We start from the raw sequence: 21,213 nt of genomic DNA, 5'->3' as shown, positions 1-21,213 counted from the left end.
AAGTACGGTTGCATTCTTCCTCTGGTCATACCTGTGTGAGGTTGTCCTGGTTAAACATTTTGATTTCTAGTATTTTTATTTCAGGATTACTAATTTATTCAGTCTTTTTAGAATTTGCAGTACCTGATCCTGTCATCTCGCACCATTCTTGTCTTTCCTGTTTATTGTTTTTTTGTAAACAACTTCTAGAAAGGCACAGTTAGATTAAAATAGCTCACAATGAAATGGCAGTAGGCACAAAAGCACATTTCTAAAGGCTAAACATATTTAATAAATATTACTTACTACGATTATTGTAAAAATATCTTCAGAAGATCAGGGATGAATTTAAATACCATGGATTATGGACATGTCCGACTTTATCCTTCTTTTTATTGCATTCATGTCTGAAAAGCATCTTTTGTTCTCTGAAATTTATACACAGGCTCTGTTTATCAAAAGTTACAGAAGAGAGCATGCATAATAACAAAATTAATTTATATTTGGTTTTAAAATAAGTGCTTATGTTTACAGTAGGATAAATTGATAGCTAATAGTATTAAGAATTAGCTCTATATAGAAGAATGAAGCCACTCTGTACAGAACTGACCGAGGGAGATTGGAAAGCTGTGTTGGAAACCTGTCTGCCACCCTGCCTCTCTTCTCCCTGCATCCCACTCCATGTTGAGAGGAGGTCTTTTGGACTGTTACCAAGTATGCATCTAACCGTGCCGCCATCTGTTAAAATTGCCTTAGAGCAGGGAAATAGTAAAGTGTCTCACAACCTTTCCTAGAGGGATTGGAAACTGTATTCAGAAGTAGAGGAGCATGCGGTGGGTCATCTCCATCCTCGCCATTCAAACTGTGGTCGGTGGACCAGCTGCATAGTCATCCACTGGGAGCTTGTTAGACGTGCCAGAGCTCGGGCCCCACCCTAGACCTACCAAATTAGAATGCATTTAACAACATACCCCGGATGATTTGTGTGTATGTTAAAGATTGAAAAGAATTAGTCTAAGAGTAATTGAGTACGAAATCAGAAATGAAATTTGCTATAGATAAATCCAGCTTCAGATATATCCTATTATGAACATGTTCTCCTGCAGATGATGGCAAAGTGCTGTGCTAAAGCTTATAGAACAGTTTCCATGTGTTTCTTCTATTTTAAGCATTTTATATGTATTAACTCTTTTAATCCTCAAAGACTCTATGAGGTCGGTGTTCTAATTACCTCAGATTTCACAGAAGAGAGAGCTGAAGATAGAATGTGGTTAACTCCATGTACAAAAAAGAAAAAAGGTACTAGTCATGACTGGACAATAGGTAATTTCTGCATTATCGGGTAGAGCCAAAAGAGTAAAATCAGGTAAGAAATTAGGCTTTTTCTTACCCCCTATAAAAATTTTGGAAGGCACCTTAATAAAAGAAAATTTATTTCTCTTAATTTTGTGGGCCTCACATGTTCTATTTTTAAAATATCATTTATAAACCATGTCCCAGATGTCCCACCCACAGCAAGCACGTGATCTGAGTTAATTATTTTAACCTGCCAAAACCTGACTTCAAAAGGATATTTGGAACACTTTCACATGTAAAGCAATGAAGTGAGTATGGATTTAATGTGTAATTGGTCAACTCTAGGGATATGCTAAAAGTCACATTGCAGTTTGGGAGAGGAAAGATTTGCGTGGAAAAATAAAAGTTTCTCCCTGTATTTCACCTGGTGGCCCTGCCCTCCGTCTCTCCTTGGGCTGCTGCAGGGAGGGTCTCTATCTAGGAGGACAGCTGAGGCAGCATGATCATGCCTCACCTGGTTACTCTGATTTTAAAGCAAGCAATTTTTAATTTTATTAATTATAAGGAGGCAGTGTTCTCCTTTTTACTCTGGTAAAATAGACATAATGTAAAATTTACCACCTTAACCATATTTAAGTGTACATTTTTGTGTATTAAATTCTTTCATAATATCGTGCATTGATTCCATAAACTCTTCAGCAAAACTGAAATTCAGTACCTATTAAACAATAACCTTCCATCCCCCCGGCCCCTGCCCCTTACAACCGCCATTCTAGTTAATGTCTTCATGATTTTGGCTCCAAGTACCTCATATTAATGGAATCATACAGTATTTGTATTTTTGTGACTGGCCTATGCCACTTAGCACAATGTCCACAAAGTTCATCCATGTTGTAACATCTATCAGAATTTCCTCCCTTTTTAAGGCAGAATAATATTCTATTATATGTAATACCACATTTTTCTTATCCATCAGTCAATAGATATCTTTTCCGCTTCCACATTTTAGCTATCATGAATAATGCTGCTGTGAACGTGAGTGTAAAAATATCTGAGACTCTGCTTTCAGTTATTTGGAGTAGATACCCAGAATTGCTGAATCATTTGGTAATTCTATTTTTAACTTTTTGAGGACTGTCCATACTGGTTTTCACAGCAGCCGGACCATTCTATATCCCCACCAACAATGCACGAGGATTCCAATTTCTCTACATCTTCCCTGGCTTTTGTTATTTTCTGGTGTTTGGATAGTAGCCATTCTAATGGGTATGGCATGGGTGTCTCGTGATAGTTTTGGTTTGTATTTCCCTAATGATTAGGGATGTTGTGCATCTTTTCCTGTTTATTGGCCATTCATATATCTTCTGTGGAGAAATATCTATTTAAGTCCTTCACCTATTTTTTAACCAGGTTGTTGTTTTGTTATTGACTTTTTGGATTCTCTATATCTTCTGGGTATTAATTCCTAATCAGATATAGGATTTGCAAATAATTTCTCCCATTCTGGGGGTTGCCTTTTTACTCTGTTGACTATGTCTTTGAATGCACATTTTTACTTTTTTTTTTCCATGAAATCTAGTTTGTCTATTTTTTGTCCTGTTGCCTATGCCTTTGGTATCATATCTAAGAAATCATTGCCAAATCCAATGTCCCATGTTTTCTTCTAAGAGTTCTGTAGTTTTAGATCTTACATTTAGGTCTTTGATCCATTTGGGTTCATTTTTGTGCATTATGTTAAATAAGGGTCCAACTTCATTTTTTTGTAAATGGATATTCAGTTTTCCCAGCACTATTCATTGAAAATACTGTCCTTTCCCCTATTTAATGGTCTTGGCACCCTTGCAAAAATTGACCATATATGCAAGAGTTTATTTCAGAGTTCTCTATTCTAATCCATTGGTTTATGTATCTGTTTTTATGCCAGGAACACACCGTTTTAATTATGGTAACTTTGTAGTAAGTTTTGAAATCAGAAAGTATGAGCCCTCCAGTCTTTTTTTCTTTTTTTTATTTAAATTCCAGTTAGTTAACATACAGTGTAGTATTAGTTTCAGGTATACAATTTAGTGATTTAACACTTCCATATAACACCTGGTGCTCATCGTAAGTGCTGTCCTTAATCCCCATCACCTGTTTAACCCATACCCTCACCAACCTCCCTTCTGGTAACCATAACCATCACTAAGAGTCTGTTTCTTGGTTTTCCTCTCTCTCTCTCTCTCTTTTTCCCTATGCCCATTTGTTTTGTTTCATAAATTACACATATGAGTGAAATCATATGGTATTTGTCTTTCTCTGACTTATTTCATCAAGATTGTGTTTTGGCTATTCAGGATACCTTCAGATTCCATATGAATTTTAGGATGGGTTTTTCTATGTCCGCAAAAAACGTTAATGGGATTTTAGTAGGGATTGCATTGAATCTGCAGATCGCTTTGGATAGTATTGGGATTTTAACACTATTAGGTCTTCCAATCCATGAACATAGAATACGTTTACATTTATTTATGTCTTCTTTAATCTCTTTCAGTGATGTTTTGAAGCTTTCATTGTACAAGTCTTTCACCTCCTTAGTTAAGTCAATTCCTAAGTATTTTAATCTTTTTAATGCTATTGTGAATGGAATTGTTTTTGTAATTCTTTTTCAAATTGTTCATTGTTAGTGTGTAAATATTGCAAACTTATTTTTGTTTGTTGACTTTGTATTCTGCTACTTCACTGAACTCATTTATTTCTTCCAATATTTTTTTGTGGGGCTTTTTTTTTTTTTTTTTTGGTGGAATGTGTAGGCTTTTCTACATATAAAATCATATCATCTGCACATAAATTTATTTTTTCCTTCCATTGTGAGTGTTTTTTTGAATGTCTGTTTCTTAATTTCATAATTTCTCTGGCTGGTACTTCCAGTATTATATTGCTTTTTTTTCCCCTGATCTTAAAGGAAAAGCTTTCAGTGTTTCCCCATTGATTTTGATGTTCTGTGGTTTTTCCATATATGTTTTTATTATGTTGAGGGAGTTCCTTCTATTGATAATTTTCTTTTTTAGTGTTTTTCTTTTATCATAAAAGGGTGTTGAATTTTATTAAATGTTTTTACTGAGCAACTGATATTTTTCCCTTATTTTTTTAATGTGGTTTATTACATGGAGCAGTTTTCACATTTGAATCATCTTTGCATTCCAGGAATAAATCTCAACGATCAAGTTACATAATACTTTTAATATGCTGTTGAATTTGGTTTGGTTTTTACATCAATGTTCATAAGAGATAATTTGTCTGTAGTTTTCTTGTAATGTCTTGACTTTGGTATCAGGATAATACTGACCTCATAGAATGAGTTGGGAAATGTTCTCTCATCTTCAATTTTTTGAAAAAGTTTGAAAAGAGGTAATATTTGTTCCCCTCTGAAAGTTTGCTAGAATTCTCCAGTGAAACAGTCAGGTCCAGAGCTTTTCTTTGTTGGGAGTATTTAAATTACTGATTCAATATCTTTACTAATTATAGGTTTATCACATTTTTTTATGTGAGTTAGTCTCAGTAGATTTTGTGTCTCTAGGGCTTTTGTTCATTTCATCTAGCTTATCCAGTTTGTTGGCGTGTAGATGTTCATAGTACTCGCTATCCTTTTTATTTATGTAGAATTAATACTAATGTTCCCACTTTCACTTCTGGTTTTAGTAATTTAAGTCTTTTTTCTTTTTTTCTTAGTCCATTTAGCTAAAAGTTTGTCAATTTTGTTGATCTTTTTGAAGAACCTACTTTTGGTTTCATTGATTTTCTCTAGTATTTTCTATTCTTTATTTGGTTTATTTCTGCTGTAAAATTTATTATTTCCTTCCTCCTGCTAGCTCTGGGTTTAATTTGTTCCTTAAGTTGTATAATTAGATTGTTGATTTTAGATCTTTTTTATTTTAGTAATGTGAGCATTTATAGCTGTAAATTTCTACCTTTAACACTGCTTTTGCTGAATCCCATAAGTTTTGATGTATTGGGGTTTTGTTTTCATTTATCTCTAAATATTCTCTAATTTCTCTTGTAATTTCTTCTTGGATCCATTGGTTGTTTTAAAGTTTGTTCTTTAATTCCTACATATTTATGAATTTTCCAGTTTTAATTCTATAGCCGATTTTTAACTTTATCTCAGTGTAGTCAAAGAAGATACTTTGCATGATACTTGTCTTTTTAATATAGAGATTTAATTTGTGACCTAACATATGGTCTATTCTAGAAGAGATCTGTGAACATATGAGAAGAATACATATGCTGTTGCTGTTGGATAGGGTGTTTGTATTTGTCTGTTACATCTAGTTGGTTTATTGCATTGTTTAAATACTCTCTTTCCTTACTTATCTTTCGTCTGGTTTTTCTATCCATTTTTGAGAGTGGGGTATTGAAGTCTCCATCTATTATTGTAGAAATGTCTTTTTCTCCCTTCAGTTCTGTTCATTTTTGCTTCATATATATTGCTGCTTTGTTAACACACATGTGTAAATGTTTATAATTATCTTCTTGCTGTATTGAACCTTTAATTCATATATAATGTTCTCAGTGTGGGTATCTTTCAGTTCATCTTACTTGGATCTGTTAACCTTCTGGCATGTTTATATGCATGTCTTTCATGAAATACAGGACATTATCAGCCTCTCTCTCCCTTTATCTCTCGTTTTCTGGGACTCCCACAATGTGCCTATTGGCCTACTTGATGCTGTCGCAAAACTCCCTTAGTTCTGTTCACTTTCTTCAATCTTTTCTTTCTGCTCTTCAGATTCAGCAATTTCTCTTGTTCTATTTTCAAGTTTGCTGATTCCTTTTTCTGCCTGCCGAAATCTGTCTTTGAATCCCTCTAGTGAATTTTTCATTTCAGTTACTTTTCAGCTCCAGGATTTCTTTCTTGGTTTCTTTTTAGGTTTTTTATCTCTTTACTGATGTTTCTATTTTGATCATCCCATCATTTTCATGATGTTCTCCATGTCTTCCTTTAGTTCTTTGGGCATCTTTAAGATGGCTGTTTTAAAGTCTTTTTCTAGGGGCGCCTGGGTGGCTCAGTCATTAAGCGTCTGCCTTTGGCTCAGGGCGTGATCCTGGGGTCCTGGGATCGAGCCCCAGATCAGGCTCCTCTGCTGGGAGCCTGCTTCTTCCTCTCCCACTCCCCCTGCTTGTGTTCCCTCTCTCGCTGGCTGTCTCTCTCTGTCAAATAAGTAAATAAAATCTTTAAAAAATAAATAAAGTCTTTTTCTAGTTGATCTGCTATCAGGGATTTTTCAGGGACAATTTCTGTTGAATTATGTTTTTCCTTTGAATGGGTCATACTTTCCTGTTTCTTTGTGTGCCTTATGATTTTTGTTGAAAACTAACCATTTTAATCTAATAATATGGTAACTCTGGAAATCATATTCTCTCCCTTTCCCAGGGTTTACTGTTTTTTGTTATTGGGGCTTTTTGCTTGTTTGTTTGTTTGTAGGCTATCTCTGTACCAAGATCAGCCTGAGGTGTAAATTTATGGTCTTCTCAGGTCTTTTCTGAACCTGTGCCTTTCCCTGGGCATATGCAGTCACTTTCTTCCCTTGTATTTGTAGTAGCTTTTGAATGTTCTAGTCTTTAATAGTTGGCTCCCCGAAGGGGAAAAAGAGAAAAATGGAATAGGAGATAGAATGCAGGCTCTTTAAATCCATTAGAAGTCGGGGGGGGGGGGTACAACAATAGTGACCACTCTCTTCTTTGTCTCCAACTCTGTGATCAGAATTAGCAATCAGTGATCACAGTCCAAATCCCTGATGTTTGAAGGACAGGGTCCTTTTTGCCCATCCTGGCTCTCACAAGTTGCATGCAAGCAGCTCTGGGAACAAATACAAAGCTGCCTGCTACAGGGATGGGGATGGGGAGCTGCTATTCTGCTAAGAGCTGAAATGGACCAAAATTAACCTCAGTTTACCTTCAAGCCTTCCCCTGGAAGTAGTCAGCCTTCAGTGGACTTCCACTTTCTAAAATAGTTACATGACACAGATTCTGCCAGTGTAATTGTCTTCTAGGTGGGGAGACAGATTCCTGGTGCTTCCTATTCCACCATCTAACCCAGAGGCAGTATTCTTTAATGTAGTGGCTTTTAACAGTATGAAGTCATATAAAATAATGTCAAGATTAGGGGTTAGTGCCTTTTTTTCTAGACTACAATAGGCAGGAAGAAACATCACCATTGTAGCATGATGTGGGTGGAGGGAGAGGTCTCAGTGATTGTTATAAAAAACCTGTCCTGTGAGGATATTTCTGATGTCTGCAACCAGCGTGCATCTCAGTGGTGGGCCATAACACTGCTTCGGTGGCTAAGAGACAAGGAAGTCTTCTAGTGTAAATTTTGCTACTGGCTAACTACCTAGCTATGTTAAAGTTTATTTGTAAAATGAAGGGGTCAAAATAGATTATCTTTAAGGGCAAGTTCAGCACTGAAATATCATTTGTTACCTCAAAATATAACACCTTAAGCTTTGAATTTCAGTTCATAATTTCCATTCATATCTAACGTGTTTGTTTACATCCTGTCTGAAAGCAGGAACTGTTTTATTTACTGGGGAATTTGCTTACCATCTTTGCTATTTTAAGTATCTGTAAGAATCTCATTCTTTCTAGGCAGTCCATAAAGAACAATATACAACCTCTGATGTTCCTACTTCAGATGCATAGAAGGAGGCCCTTTGCCCTGAAAGTATACTCAGGGTTTTCACATGGACAAAATATTATACTTATTTACTTTTTTACAGGCTATTTCATGTAAGTTGTTCTTAACTGTCTAGTGTTATTTAGAGTACAGGTTTGTTCAGATGTAGTGTTCTTTAGAGTTTGATTTGGTGATTTAAAAATATTAACATCATTTCTCCTTGGTAATCACCTTTTATTTTTTTTTCTTCTGTTTTCCTCTCTATTATGTTATTTGAATAATAACTTATTTTTACAAAAATATGATCTAATTTCATTGTAGAAAATCCAGAAAAAAATAAGCAAAAAGAAAAGGGAAGAATTATATATAATCCCACCATTTGGAGAATAACCAATATAAACACTTTGGTGAATATCTTTCCTTTTTTTTTTTTTTTTTTTCAAAAACAGTCATTCTTTACCTACTACTTTGTAACTTGTTTTCCCCTAATACATGATGTTATTGTTAAATGTTCTCCTATGAGAACATTTCAAAAAGTTGCATAATATTCTGTTCATGAAGGTACCACAAGTTACCTAAGTGACCTGTCATTAGACATTTAGGTTTTGCGTGGAGTATGTGTGTATGCGTGCTGCCATTGAGTGTGCGGTGAATATCCTGGGAGTTGTGTTTTTGTCTGTATCCATAATTCCTTGGAATAACTTTCTAGAATTATATAAATAATCTAGAGACAACAACAAGATGAACATTTATTGAGTGTTTACCATGTGCCAAATACCATGCAAAGCACTTCGTATGGAAAATCGAGTGTAATTCAGTCCTCCAACAATCATCTGACGTAGGAATTAGCATTATCCCAATTTTATTTTATTTTTTTAAAGATTTATTTATTTATTTATTTGACAGAGATAGACAGCCAGCAAGAGAGGGAACACAAGCAGGGGAGTGGGAGAGGAAGAAGCAGGCTCCCAGCGGAGGAGCCTGATGTGGGACTCGATCCGGGAACGCCGGGATCACGCCCTGAGCCGAAGGCAGATGCCTAATGACTGCACTACCCAGGCCCCCTATCCCAGTTTTAGAGACAGGAAACGGAGGGTCAGAGAGCTTGGCTCTCTAGTCAGGGTCACAGAGTTGGCGCGTGCAAGCACAGTGTATACTGACTGCAGGGCTCGTGGTCAGATTCCAGTGTGCTCCAACATGGCAGTGCTGCTTTACACACCCATACACTTATTTTTATACTCCTCAAAAGTTGTCTTTGTGCTCTTCTTCCGTTTTCTCTGGTGGTGTCTTCCTCTGCTGATACCATATGCTCTGGCTTGGATTTCGTCCACACCGTGTGTGTATTTTGCCCTTGTGTACACCACAGCTTCCTCAGAACATCCGCGGCCTTCCCACTTTTCTCCTTGAGACTTTCCGTTTCCTTCACTTCCCACTTCTTGCTCACCCATCTGCTCAAGAAAGACTGGGCGTCTTTCCTGTCTTCTGGTTGCTATATTTAGCCTGTCCCCGCTGCCTGCCGTTGGCGTCGGTTCTCTTGCCTGCTTCTCTTGCTGTCTGAGGGCACCCCGGGGAAGCTAAGCAGAACTCTATACGGGGGCTCTTCCTGCCCCACTTTTCTCCCAAACCAAGGACTAGGGGGTTTAATCCAGCCATGGACAGACACACTGCTGCAGCCCGTTATAATCGTCCTGAGCACGGGGCGTGTGAGGGGCGTGGCCACAGCAGCCTGTACGTCAGACTGCAGCCCTTCAAACATGATCATCTGCAGAAAGAACGTATAGAGATGAACAGGAAGGGAGGGCAGCTCTTCTGCTCACCCTCAGCTCCTGCTATTCTCCACGCTCCAGCTCGACTCACCCGCTGGGTTCTTTGCCTGGGGCCCATACTTCTGACTCTGCTCTTTGTTTACTGGGTCCCTGCTTCTTAAAGCACCTTTATTCATCCTTTCTTCTGAGCCAATTCCCCCCTACTTCTTGAAGGCCCACCAACTTGCTGCCTTTTCCAGAAAATCTGCTTTCCTTTCCACCTCTTGAATTGGAAGTCCTCTGCTCCCCCTAGAATTGTGAAGCCTCATCTTTCATATCTTCTACGGAACTCACCTTACTCCTCTCTTACCTCCCTTTAAGCTTGTAGAGATCTGAATCCATGTCTCATTCATTGTTGTATTTCCCACGATGTCTAGGAATACACACGAATATGTTGCTGAATACACTAATAAGTGAATAAATAATAAACTACAAAAGCTCGTTCTAGTAACAAGAAATAACAGGCAGACATTGAATCATTTTATAAAATTGATATATAAAATCCATATACTATTAACCAATTTATACAGTTGATAATATTCGAGCAGAAGTGTAATGATACGTCAGCTATTGGGAGAGGGGTGAAGGATATGGAAACACTACTTTCTAAAAAGCAAATTTAAAAAAAAATGTCTTCAGATACAGTCAAAACAACAACAATAATAGAACACAGTGAATCAGGGGCGCCTGGGTGGCGCAGTCGTTAGGCGTCTGCCTCCGGCTCAGGGCGTGATCCCGGCGTTATGGGATCGAGCCCCACATCAGGCTCCTCCGCTAGGAGCCTGCTTCTTCCTCTCCCACTCCCTGTGCTTGTGTTCCCTCTCTCGCTGGCTGTCTCTATCTCTGTCAAATAAATAAATAAAACCTTTAAAAAAAAAAAAAAGAACACAGTGAATCATACCTCAATGCTTTTGAAGGAAAACAGTTTAGTAAGGAATATGGGGTTGGGACCTAGCACTGTAATTGATGAGGCTTTTTTTTTTAATTTTTTATTATGTTAGTCACCATACAGTACATCATTAGTTTTTGATGTAGTGTTCCATGATTCATTGTTTGCGTATAACACCCAGTACTCCATGCAATATGTGCTCTCCTTAATACCCATCACCCCCCTCCCCTCTGAAACCCTCAGTTTGTTTCCCAGAGTCCATAGTCTCTCGTGGTTCATTCCCCCTTCTATTTACGCCCCCTTCATTCTTCCCTCCCTTCTCCTACCAATCTCCCTGCTATTCCTTATGTTCCACAAATGAGTGAAACCATATGATAATTTTCTTTCTCTGCTTGACTTATTTCATTTAGCATAATCTCCTCCAGTCCCGTCCATGTTGCTGCAAATGTTGGGTAATCGTTCTTTCTGGTGGCTGAGTAATATTCCATATTATATATGGACCACATCTTCTTTATCCATTCGTCTGTTGAAGAGCATCTCCGCTCCTTCCACAGTTTCGCTGTTGTGGACAATGCTGCTGTGAACATTGGGGTGCATATGTCCCTTCTCTTCACTACGTCTGTATCTTTGGGGTAAATACCCAGTAGTGCAATTGCTGGATCATAGGGTAGCTCAATTTTTAACTTTTTAAGGGACCTCCGCACTGTTTTCCAAAGTGGCTGTACCAACTTGCATTCCCACCAACAGTGTAAGAGGGATCCCCTTTTTCCACATCCTCTCCAACATTTGTTGTTTCTTGTCTTGTCCATTTTTGCCATTCTAACTGGTGTAAGGTGGTATCTCAATGTGGTTTTGATTTGAATTTCCCTGATGGCTAATGATTTTGAACATTTTTTCATGTGTCTGTTAGCCATTTGTATGTCTTCATTGGAAAAGTGTCTGTTCATATCTTCTGCCCATTTTTTGATTTATTTGTTTCTTGTATATTAAGTTTGAAAAGTTCTTTATAGATCTTGGATACCAGCCTTTTATCTGTAGGGTCATTTGCAAATATCTTCTCCCATTCTGCGGGTTGCCTCTTTGTTTTGTTGACTATTTCCTTTGCTATGCAGAAGCTTTTTATCTTGATGAAGTCCCAAAAGTTCACTTTTTCCTTTGTTTCCCTTGCGTTTGGAGACGTGTCATAAAAGAAGTTGTTGTGGCCGATGTGAAAGAGGTTACAGCCTATGTTCTCATCTATGATTTCGATGGATTCCTGTCTCACATCAAGGTCTTTCATCCATTTGGAGTTTATCTTTGTGTATGGTGAGAGAGAGTGGTCAAGTTTCATTCTTCTGCATATAGCTGTCCAGTTTTCCCAGCACCATTTATTGAAGAGACTGTCTTTTTTCCACTGGATGTTGGTGGGGCTCTCTTAAAGGAAACTGAGATGTGAGATTATGCATTGGAAGAACCATAATAATTAAGCCTAAGAAAGAATGCATACCCTGGGAAGAAATGGGAGAGTGGGCCAAGTGACTTGGGTCCTCAAATAGCTGCCTCAACCTTGGCATACACTTTCAGAAAATGTGGCTTACAGAGGATGAGACAGTGTTCCGTGCGGGAAATAATGAGAGCATCTACCTCATGGTTTTGTTGTGCGGATTAAGTGAGTTAATGCAGGCAAAGCCCAGTGGCTGGCATATTGTAGTTGCTATAAAGCGTTGGATACCAGCTGTCTTTCTCTTCAGGTGGAGTCACCCTCATTCTGTGGCCCTGCCCTACAGGGCTGCCAAGTACGGGAGGTGGTGTGTTGCACACAGTAGTCGACACGTGGCCATACTTCATAAACCTCCATCCATTTCTTGCCTTTAGCCCTAATTAGTCTTTCAGGGCTAAGCCACATAAAGTTTTGAAACTATGAGCCAGTGTTTTCCAGAAGTAAATCATAAAACCCTGTACTCAAATTCCATTTCACTGTTTTGACCTGATTATAAACAAAATGTTTTAAAGAAAGAATAATTGCCTTTATTGAGTACCTGCTCAGTGCTAGATACTCTGTGCTCTCATTTCATTCTCGTACCAGTCCTGCCAGTGGGAGTGAGGGGAACAAGAAGTTACAGAGCTTATCCAATATCATACAGCTAGTAACTGGCAGAAACATGATTTGAACCTCGATGTGTCTGTGCCAGACTTGCGGCCTCATCCACCACATTCCCTCCTGTAATGGAGGCAGGACATACAGCCAGAGTAAATATCATAAGGAGTTCTCTTCAGTGTCTTATTTACACATAAAAGTTACACTAACTGCTTGTTTCCATAAAACTTCAAGGCAATTAGCCAAGCATTTGTTTTTGATTACAGAAGATGAGTTTACTGAAAACAAATGACTAAAGCTGTCAGTGTTTAAAGCATGTTAGTTGTGGGGAGAGTGAAGCATGAGAAGCTAAGATAGAAATGTAAAGTTTGTTCTCACAATCTTAGAAGCTCGATTCTTGGCTCTTCTTTTATCTGTAATTATATAATAGAGTGAAGAATAAGTGACAAGCCACCCTTTTGCCTCCAAGTTATTCCATTTCTATTTATAAAGTCTGAGAAAGTTGAAGGGTTTAGGAATGTTTTAAGATTATGCAAACTCTGGAGAGGTTATACCCTAGATCTCAAATTTCCAGGTGGAAGAGGTTCTTGGGCCCCTCAACCTGTTTGATCCAGAATGCTCCTCTTATCTCATTTGGTGGGCTTTCCTTTGAAAAAACAGTTTTAAATGAGTGAAAGTTGTCATTTTCTACAGTGTAGATTCCATTTATACTGAGGTTTACTTGGGATTAAGGCAAGAAAATGCTCATTTGCCGCCAGAGCCCTAAGCACAACTGCAGACTTGGAAAACTGTGTTCTTATATCCATGCATGCTCACTCAGAACGTGCTGCGGGCTGCCACGTTGTCAGGGCTTCCCTGTGCATGCGTGCAAGTTGTGCACTGCACAATGTAGGGGACACCGGTCTCATCACGTTTTTATTATTATAATGTTCCTGCTAGCACAGTAAAATGTTTGAGGAAGAAACCCTCTGAGCTGTAGTCTTCCTCCAGCTGTCCAGCACCTCATGACCAGCAGACCAGGCCTCTCTCCTCCAAAGTGTCTCCTTTCAAGTTCTTCTTCCCTCCCAGCTTTTAAAAAGAAAATAAAAAGAAACTCCATTTAGATAGGAGTGACTACTGAAGATTAAATCTCCCAACAACTTTTATATTATAAAAGAAGTGATTGCTAAATCCAAATTAAACTAATACAGAAAAAAATAGGACTTTTAAAGCTGGGAGGCAGTGCATTCCTAGTGCCCTTTGTCCACTCTGGGCTGACAGCACCCCAGTTGTTAGCCACATGCAGGGAGAAACGTAAGCCATTGTTGGGCCTCCTTTTTTTAAAAGACCGCCAAGCTCTGGCCTCAGTACAGTTCTGAGCTCATCCAGCTGGGTTTGTGTCTATAACCCACTGAAAAATTGACCTGTTCAGTAGAGGTGACAGGAGGTAGGGACCAGGATTTCCAAAACAATTATTCCTGTTAAAGACTGGCGTGCACTCGACCTCATACTTTAGTAATTCGTAGAACACTTCTGTTCCAGCTACAAGACTGTAAACTCCTTGGAAGCAAAGTATCTGACTTATATCTTGTCCAAAGACTGCTGAATTTCGGCCCAGGTTGGGTGAGGATTACGTAGAGTTACATGACTTGTTAATGGCAGGACCAGAACTAGAACTCAGATTTTCTCGTGCCATATGCCAACCTAGCATTCTGTCCATTCTTCCACTGTTTCAGTTATCTGTTGCTGCATAACACCACTCCAAACCTCCACTCCCTAAAACAGCAACACGGCTGTTTCTCATAGGTTTACAGTCAGGCGTTTGGTTGGGCTGTTCTGCTTCATGTGATGTTGACTGAGTCGCTTCAGAGGGATTGGGCAGAAAGGTCCCAGGAGATTTCATTTCCATGTCTAGAACCTCAGTGCTTCTCCCATGGCCTCTTTCTCTCCGTATTTTCTCGCCTCTCTTTCAGTATTCTAGCCTGAACTTCTTTACAACTTGGTAGCTGTCTTCCTCTAGCAGAAGGAAGCAGGAGTTGGCAAGCCTCTTACACTAGTCCAGAACCGACAGTGTGACTTTTACTGCATTCTCTGGCTCATGGCAAGTGACAAGTCCAGCCCAGATTCAAGGGGAGGGGAAATAGACACTACCTCTTGATGAGAGGAACAGCGTATACATTGAGAGAGGGAAGGAGTTGATGGGGGCCGTCTTGGAGACTAACTATAACCATGGTTAACCAGCAGATGTAGCCTTCTCTCCCTGATTCCTAACAGCCTGACAGAACAGGCAAACTCAAGCCTGTGCAGAAACAAAGGAGAAAAGGGAAAAGAAAAACACCCTGAAACACCCCATCCCTTTCCATCTCAAAGCCCAGCCAAAGAGTTAGGAAGGTGCCACCTGCCTGCCCACCCGCCCCTTTGATCATTCCTTGGCTGAGTTTCTTCTGATCATTATTTGAGCATCCGAGGAGAGGCTCCTGCTCTTTGTGCCGGATGTAAAGAGCACAATTAGTGCAGGCGGACCCTACAGCGGGCATTTCACAATACTTTGGTTTTAGAGCTACTGCTATGTCTCTTCTGTGTCAGGCTTTTAAATGCTTATTTCTAAAGGCTCATTCTCTATGCAGTAGTTAAAAACTACTTTTCAGCGCTGCCTCGTGTATTGCTAAAATGTAGTAGACCTGCAAGTAACCTTTTCAACCGTTAATTTCCATCTATAAGTCAAATTATACTCTCTCGCTAAGAAAAAAGCAGATCTCATTTTCTCCTGCTTTCTTTTTAACAACACAGAGGATTCTTATGTGAAAGAACAAGCACCTAAGACTGGGAAATCAATTTTCTAGCCTATTCCACCTCTGGCAACATCCTTCCTTTGTATTCTAATGAACTTGGTTTAAAATTCCTACAGAATGAGGATTACAGGCATACTTTGTTTTATTGCGCTCTGCAGATATTACATTTTTTACAGATCGAAGGTTTGTGGCAATCTTGCATCAAGCAAGTCTACATTCTAATGGCACCACTCTTCCACCAGCATTTGCTCACTTCATGTCTTTGTGTCACATGTGGGTAATTCTTGCAATATTTCATTCAGATTCATTCATTATTAATGTATTTGGTGATCTGTGATAAGTGATCTTTGATGTTACTATTGTAAGCATTTAGGGGTGCCGCAAACTGCACGCATTTGGGACAGTGAACTTAATAAATACGTGTGTTCTGACTGCTCCACTGACCATTTCCCCATCCGCCTCCCCCTCCTTGGGCCCCCTCTTCCCTGAGATACAATATTGAAATGAGGCCGATTCATGACCCTACAGTGACCTCCACGTGTTCACATGAGAGGAAGAGTCACACATCTCTCTCACTTTAATTCAAAAGCTAGAAATGATTAAGCTTAGTGAGAGAGGAATGTTGCAAGCTGAGATAAGCCGGAAGCTAGCCCTCTGGCGCCGCCACTCAGCCAAGTTGTGAACGCAAAGGGAAAGTTCCTGAAGGAAATTAGAAGTGCCGCTCCAGTGAACACGTGAATGATAAGAAAGAGAAACAGCCTTATTGCTGATGGGAGGAAAGTCCGAGTGGTCTGGATAGAAGATCAAACCGGCCACAACATTCTCTTAAGCCAGAGCCTAGTCCACAGCAAGGCCCTGACTCATTTCAATTCTGTGAGGACTGAGAGGTGAGGAAGCTGCAGAGGAGAAGTTTGAAGCCGGCAGAGGTGGGTTCATGAGGTTTACGGGAAGACGCCGGCTCCGTAACATCAAAGGGCAAGGTGAAGCAGCGAGCGATCCAGAAGATCGAGCTAAGATAACTAATGAAGGTGGCCGCCCTAAACAACACATTTTCTTCTCTTTTCTGTTTTTTTTTTTTTAAGATTTTATTTATTATTTTTTTTGAGAGATAGTGAAAGTGAGAGAAATCACAGACCTCTGGAGAGGGAGAAGCAGACTTGCCGCTGAGCGGAGAGGTCAATGTGGGGCTCGATCGCAGGACCCCAAGATCATGACCTGAGCCAAAGGCAGACACTTAACTGACTGAGCCACCCAGGCGTCCCCAGATTTTCATTGTAGATGAAAACAGGCTTCTACTGGAAGAAGATGCCGTCTAGGACTTTTGTAGCTGGAGAGAAGGAGCCAGTGCCTGTCTCCAGAGCTTCAGAGAACAGACTGACTCTCACTGGGGGCTCATGCAGCTGGTGACTGTAAGTTGAGGCCAGTGCTCACTGACCATTCTAAAAATCCTAGGGCCCCTAAGAATTATGCTAGGTCTAGGGGCGCCTGGGTGGCACAGTCGTTAAGCTTCTGCCTTCGGCTCAGGCGTGGTCCCAGCATTCCGGGATCGAGCCCCACATCAGGCTTCTCTGGGGGGAGCCTGCTGCTTCCTCTCCCACTCCCCCTGCTTTGTTCCCTCTCTCGCTGGCTGTCTCTGTCAAATAAATAAAATCTTAAAAAAAAAAAAAAAGAATCATGCTAGATCTACTCTGCCTGCTCTGTACATGGAACAACGAAGCCTGAATGACAGCACATCTATTTATAACATGGTTTATTGAATATTTGAAGCCCACTCCTGAGACCTCCTGCTCAGAAGAAAAGAAAGATTCCTTTCAGAATATTACCGCTCATTGATCATGCACCTGGTCACCCAAGAGTTCTGATGGAGATGCAGAAGATGAATGTTGTTTCATGCCCGCTAGCACAGTATCCATTCTGTAGCCCATGGATCAAGGAGCAATTTTGACTTTTAAGTCTTACTATTTAAGAAATATATTTTATAAGCCTTTAGCTGCCATTGATAGTGATTCTTCTGATGGATCTGGGCAAAGTAAATTGAAAACCTTCTGGAAAGAATTCACCATTCTAGATGCCATTAAAAACACTAATGATGTATAGGAAGAGGTCAAAATATAGACACTGACAGGAGGTTGGAAGGAGTTGATTCCAACGCTCAAGGATGACTTTGAGACGTTCAAGACTTCAGTGGGGGAGGTCACTGCAGATGTGGTAGAAATAGCAAGAGAACTGGAATTAGAAGTGGAGCCTGTAGCTGTGACTGGTTGCTACAATCTCATGTTAAAGCTAGCAGATGAGAAGTTGCTTCTTAGGGATGAGCAAAGAAGGTGGTTTCTTGAGATGGAATCTTCTGATGCAGATGCTGTGAAGATTGTTAAAGCGATAACGAAGGATTGAGAATATCACATAAACTGAGTTGATAAAGTAGCAGCCAGTTTGAGGGGATTGACTCCAATTTTGAAAGAAGTTCTACTGTGGGGAAAATGCTATCAGACAGCGTCACATGCTACACAGAAGTCGTTCATGAAAGGAAGAGTCAATCAGTATGGCAAACTTCATTGTTACTGTATTTTGAGAAATTGCCCCAGCCACCCCAGCCTTCAGCAGCCACCACTCTGATCAGTCAGCAGCCATCAACATGGAGACAAGAGTCCTCACCAGCAAAAAGCTCAGATTTTAAAATGCAAAAAGCATTTTTAGCAATAAAGTATTTTTTTAAGATTCTGGGGTTTTTTTAAAGATTTTATTTATTTATTTGACAGAGAGAGACAGCCAGCAATAGAGGGAACACAAGCAGGGTGAGTGGGAGAGGAAGAAGCAGGTTTCCCACTGAGCAGGGAGCCCGATATGGGGCTCTATCCCAGGACTCCGGGATCACACCCTGAGCCGAAGGCAGACGCTTAACGACTGAGCCACCCAGGCGCCCCTAAGATTCTATTTTTGAATAATCTCTACACCCAACATGGGGCTCAGACTTACAACCCTGAGATCAAGAGTCACATGCTCTTCTGAATGAGCCAGCCAGGCACCCCACAAAAAAGGATATACATTGTTTTTTTAGACATAATGCTATCGTACACTTAATAGACTACAGTATAGTGTAAACATAACTTTTTTAAAATTTATATAAACACAACTTTTACATGCACTGGGAAACTAAAAAATTCATTTCACTCACTTTATTGTGATACTTTCTTTATTGCAGTGCTCTGGAACCAAACCCACAGTATCTCTAGGGTATGCCTGTATTCTCTTGCTTTGAGAAAAATTCTCTTAATCTTCTAAATTTCCTTGAGAAGTTTTTTTTGCATGTATGTTTTTTTTCCTTTAAAAAAAAGACTTTTGTTGTTGTTGTTACAGGTAGATTGTCTTTTACCATTTAGATAATTATTCAACCCAGAGCGTTTTTTCCTAGAAACAATCACATAAATAAAATTCTCTAGTGTCATATCAAAAGAGGAAACGTAGGGGCGCCTGGGTGGCACAGCGGTTAAGCGTCTGCCTTCGGCTCAGGGCGTGATCCCGGCGTTATGGGATCGAGCCCCACATCAGGCTCTTCCGCTATGAGCCTGCTTCTTCCTCTCCCACTCCCCCTGCTTGTGTTCCCTCTCTCGCTTGCTGTCTCTATCTCTGTCGAATAAATAAATAAAATCTTAAAAAAAAAAAAAAAAAAGAGGAAACGTAAGAGCAGCTATTTATGGGCTGTAGGGGCAAAGCTCTTCCAAGTGCTTTGGGAAATCTTACATTTTAAGAGATTATCATTGTCTCTGGTTCCCCAAATGTGTGTGAGGAAATGTAATGTTCTTATACCCAGCTGCCTAGGGAGTAGGGTCCACTGAAATCACATTTATTCTCCCAATTTGTATGGCCCAGTTATTGAAGATATTGTATGGACTCTTTTTACAGGGTTGTGTGGGTAAGTATTTACACATGACACAACAGTCGCATTCAATTAGAGAAAGTCCAGATTTTTTTAAAACACCACTTTACTCTTTCTCTTATTTTGCCGGTGGAGGCAGTGGTGGATTTGCTCATTTATTTGTTATTTTCTTTTGTTTGTCTAACACTGAAAAGACATTGTGCCTCTTTAAAATCATCCAAATCATTTGGAGACCTTTGGGAATTTTATTTGAATTTTTTAAAATTTCCATACCATGGTGCCTGGGTGGCTCAGTCGGTTAAGCATCTGACTCTTGGTTTCAGCTCAGATCATGATCTCAGGGTCTTGGGATTGAGCCCCACTTCAGGCTCCTCACTCAGCAGGGAATCTGCTTGAAGAGTCTCTCCCTCTGCCCCTCCCCCCAACTCGAGTGCACACACACTCTCTCTTTTTCTCTCTCTCTCTAAAATAAATAAATAAATCTTTAAAAATAAATAAAATAAATTTTCCGTATCTTTACCCCTTTCGTTTTAGGAAGAAGAATTAGAAGCCCAAATTTCCTTCCTTCAAGGACAGTTGAATGACCTGGATGCCATGTGCAAATACTGTGCAAAGGTGATGGACACTCATCTTGGTGAGTGAGCTACTTTGGCCCTGGGAGTAATGATAGTCATAACAACGGTATCTAGTTGGCCCTGTGTTAAAGTTTTCACATGCATTATCCCATTAATCCTCACAGCAGCACCATGGTAGAGGTACTCTTACTGTCCACATTGTACAAATGAGGAAACTGAAGCACAGAAAGATTAATAAAATTTCCCAAGGTTATGTCACTCACTAGTAAATAGAGTAGAAATTCAAAATCAAGCAGCTTGACCATAGATTTCAATTCTCAACTGCTACACTACGTATTGTAAATATCTGTCTACCTCAAACCAAAATGAAATGTTGAGCTTTCAAGGGGTGATGCAGTCGGTTAAGCGTGTGACTCTTGGTTTCCGCTCAGGTTGTAATCTCAGGGTGGGAGATTGAGCCCCACATTGGGCTCCATGGTCAGCACGGAGCCTGCTTAAGACTCTTTCTCCCTCTTCCTCTGCCCCTCCCCCCAAATAAATAAATAAATCTTAAAAAAAGAAATGTTGAGCTTTCGAGATCAAATAGTCAGTTCTACTCTTGTGCCAACCTGTCCGTCATTACCAGTGCGATCATTATTTTGACAGCGTTTTATTTTTTAATGCGTGTTTTTAACCACCAGCCTGAATTGTGTGTCAGGACCACGTGACCTTTTCTTACTTCTGACTGTTTATATTCTAAGAAATGTCCTAGTTTGAAGTTCCATTTACATGTGAGTCATACATATGTCACATTAGAAAGTCTTAAGGCATTATCCTCTACATTTGTGAAAGTTCTATATTTTGTATTAGAAATGGTCTCTGTTGGATCATGTATGTTTTGCTTTAGCAACTCTGTTCTGCTTGCAGAACTTTGGAATGCAGACTGTTAGTGTTTCTCAGTCCTCTTATGGGCATCCTTTCTTTTTCCATTCTTCAGTGTCTAGCATCTGTAGTTTGGGAACAAATTAGGAAAATAAAACGTATACTCTAATGGAAATGGCCAATATGCTGCTCTGTGAGTGTAGACAAATGACAGTCCCAAGTATTAAAGAAATCAGGATGCATCCCACTTATGAGGGGAACCAAAGAGAATCTGCCAAGACCCCTTCCGCCAGGCAGGGGTCCTAGAAGGAGCCCATCTGTGGGGCCTTTGCAGAAGGTAGACTCTCTTCCTTGGACTCCACTGATCTCTCAGCCTATTAGGTCACGAGTCCATTACACTCTGTCAAAACAGCTTTTATTTAAGTGTAGCC

At 39.8% G+C, this 21,213-nt stretch overlaps 1 protein-coding gene across 9 annotated transcripts in view; it reads left to right on the top strand.

Annotated features, from left to right (window-relative positions):
* Positions 1-21,213, top strand: part of TBC1D5 (TBC1 domain family member 5) — a 560,456-nt gene that overhangs the window by 516,315 nt on the left and 22,928 nt on the right. For all 9 annotated transcript variants that reach the window (XM_048215962.2, XM_048215961.2, XM_044383370.3 and 6 more), the window contains one exon: positions 19,881-19,980. In XM_048215962.2, coding sequence (XP_048071919.1) covers positions 19,881-19,980 — 100 coding nt within the window. The remainder of the gene's footprint in view (positions 1-19,880; positions 19,981-21,213) is intronic.

Source organism: Ursus arctos, unplaced genomic scaffold, assembly GCF_023065955.2.
Source record: "Ursus arctos isolate Adak ecotype North America unplaced genomic scaffold, UrsArc2.0 scaffold_20, whole genome shotgun sequence".
Taxonomy (NCBI): domain Eukaryota; kingdom Metazoa; phylum Chordata; class Mammalia; order Carnivora; family Ursidae; genus Ursus; species Ursus arctos.
Note: the sequence above shows the minus strand (reverse complement) of the source record. Positions and strands in the feature narration are given on the sequence as shown.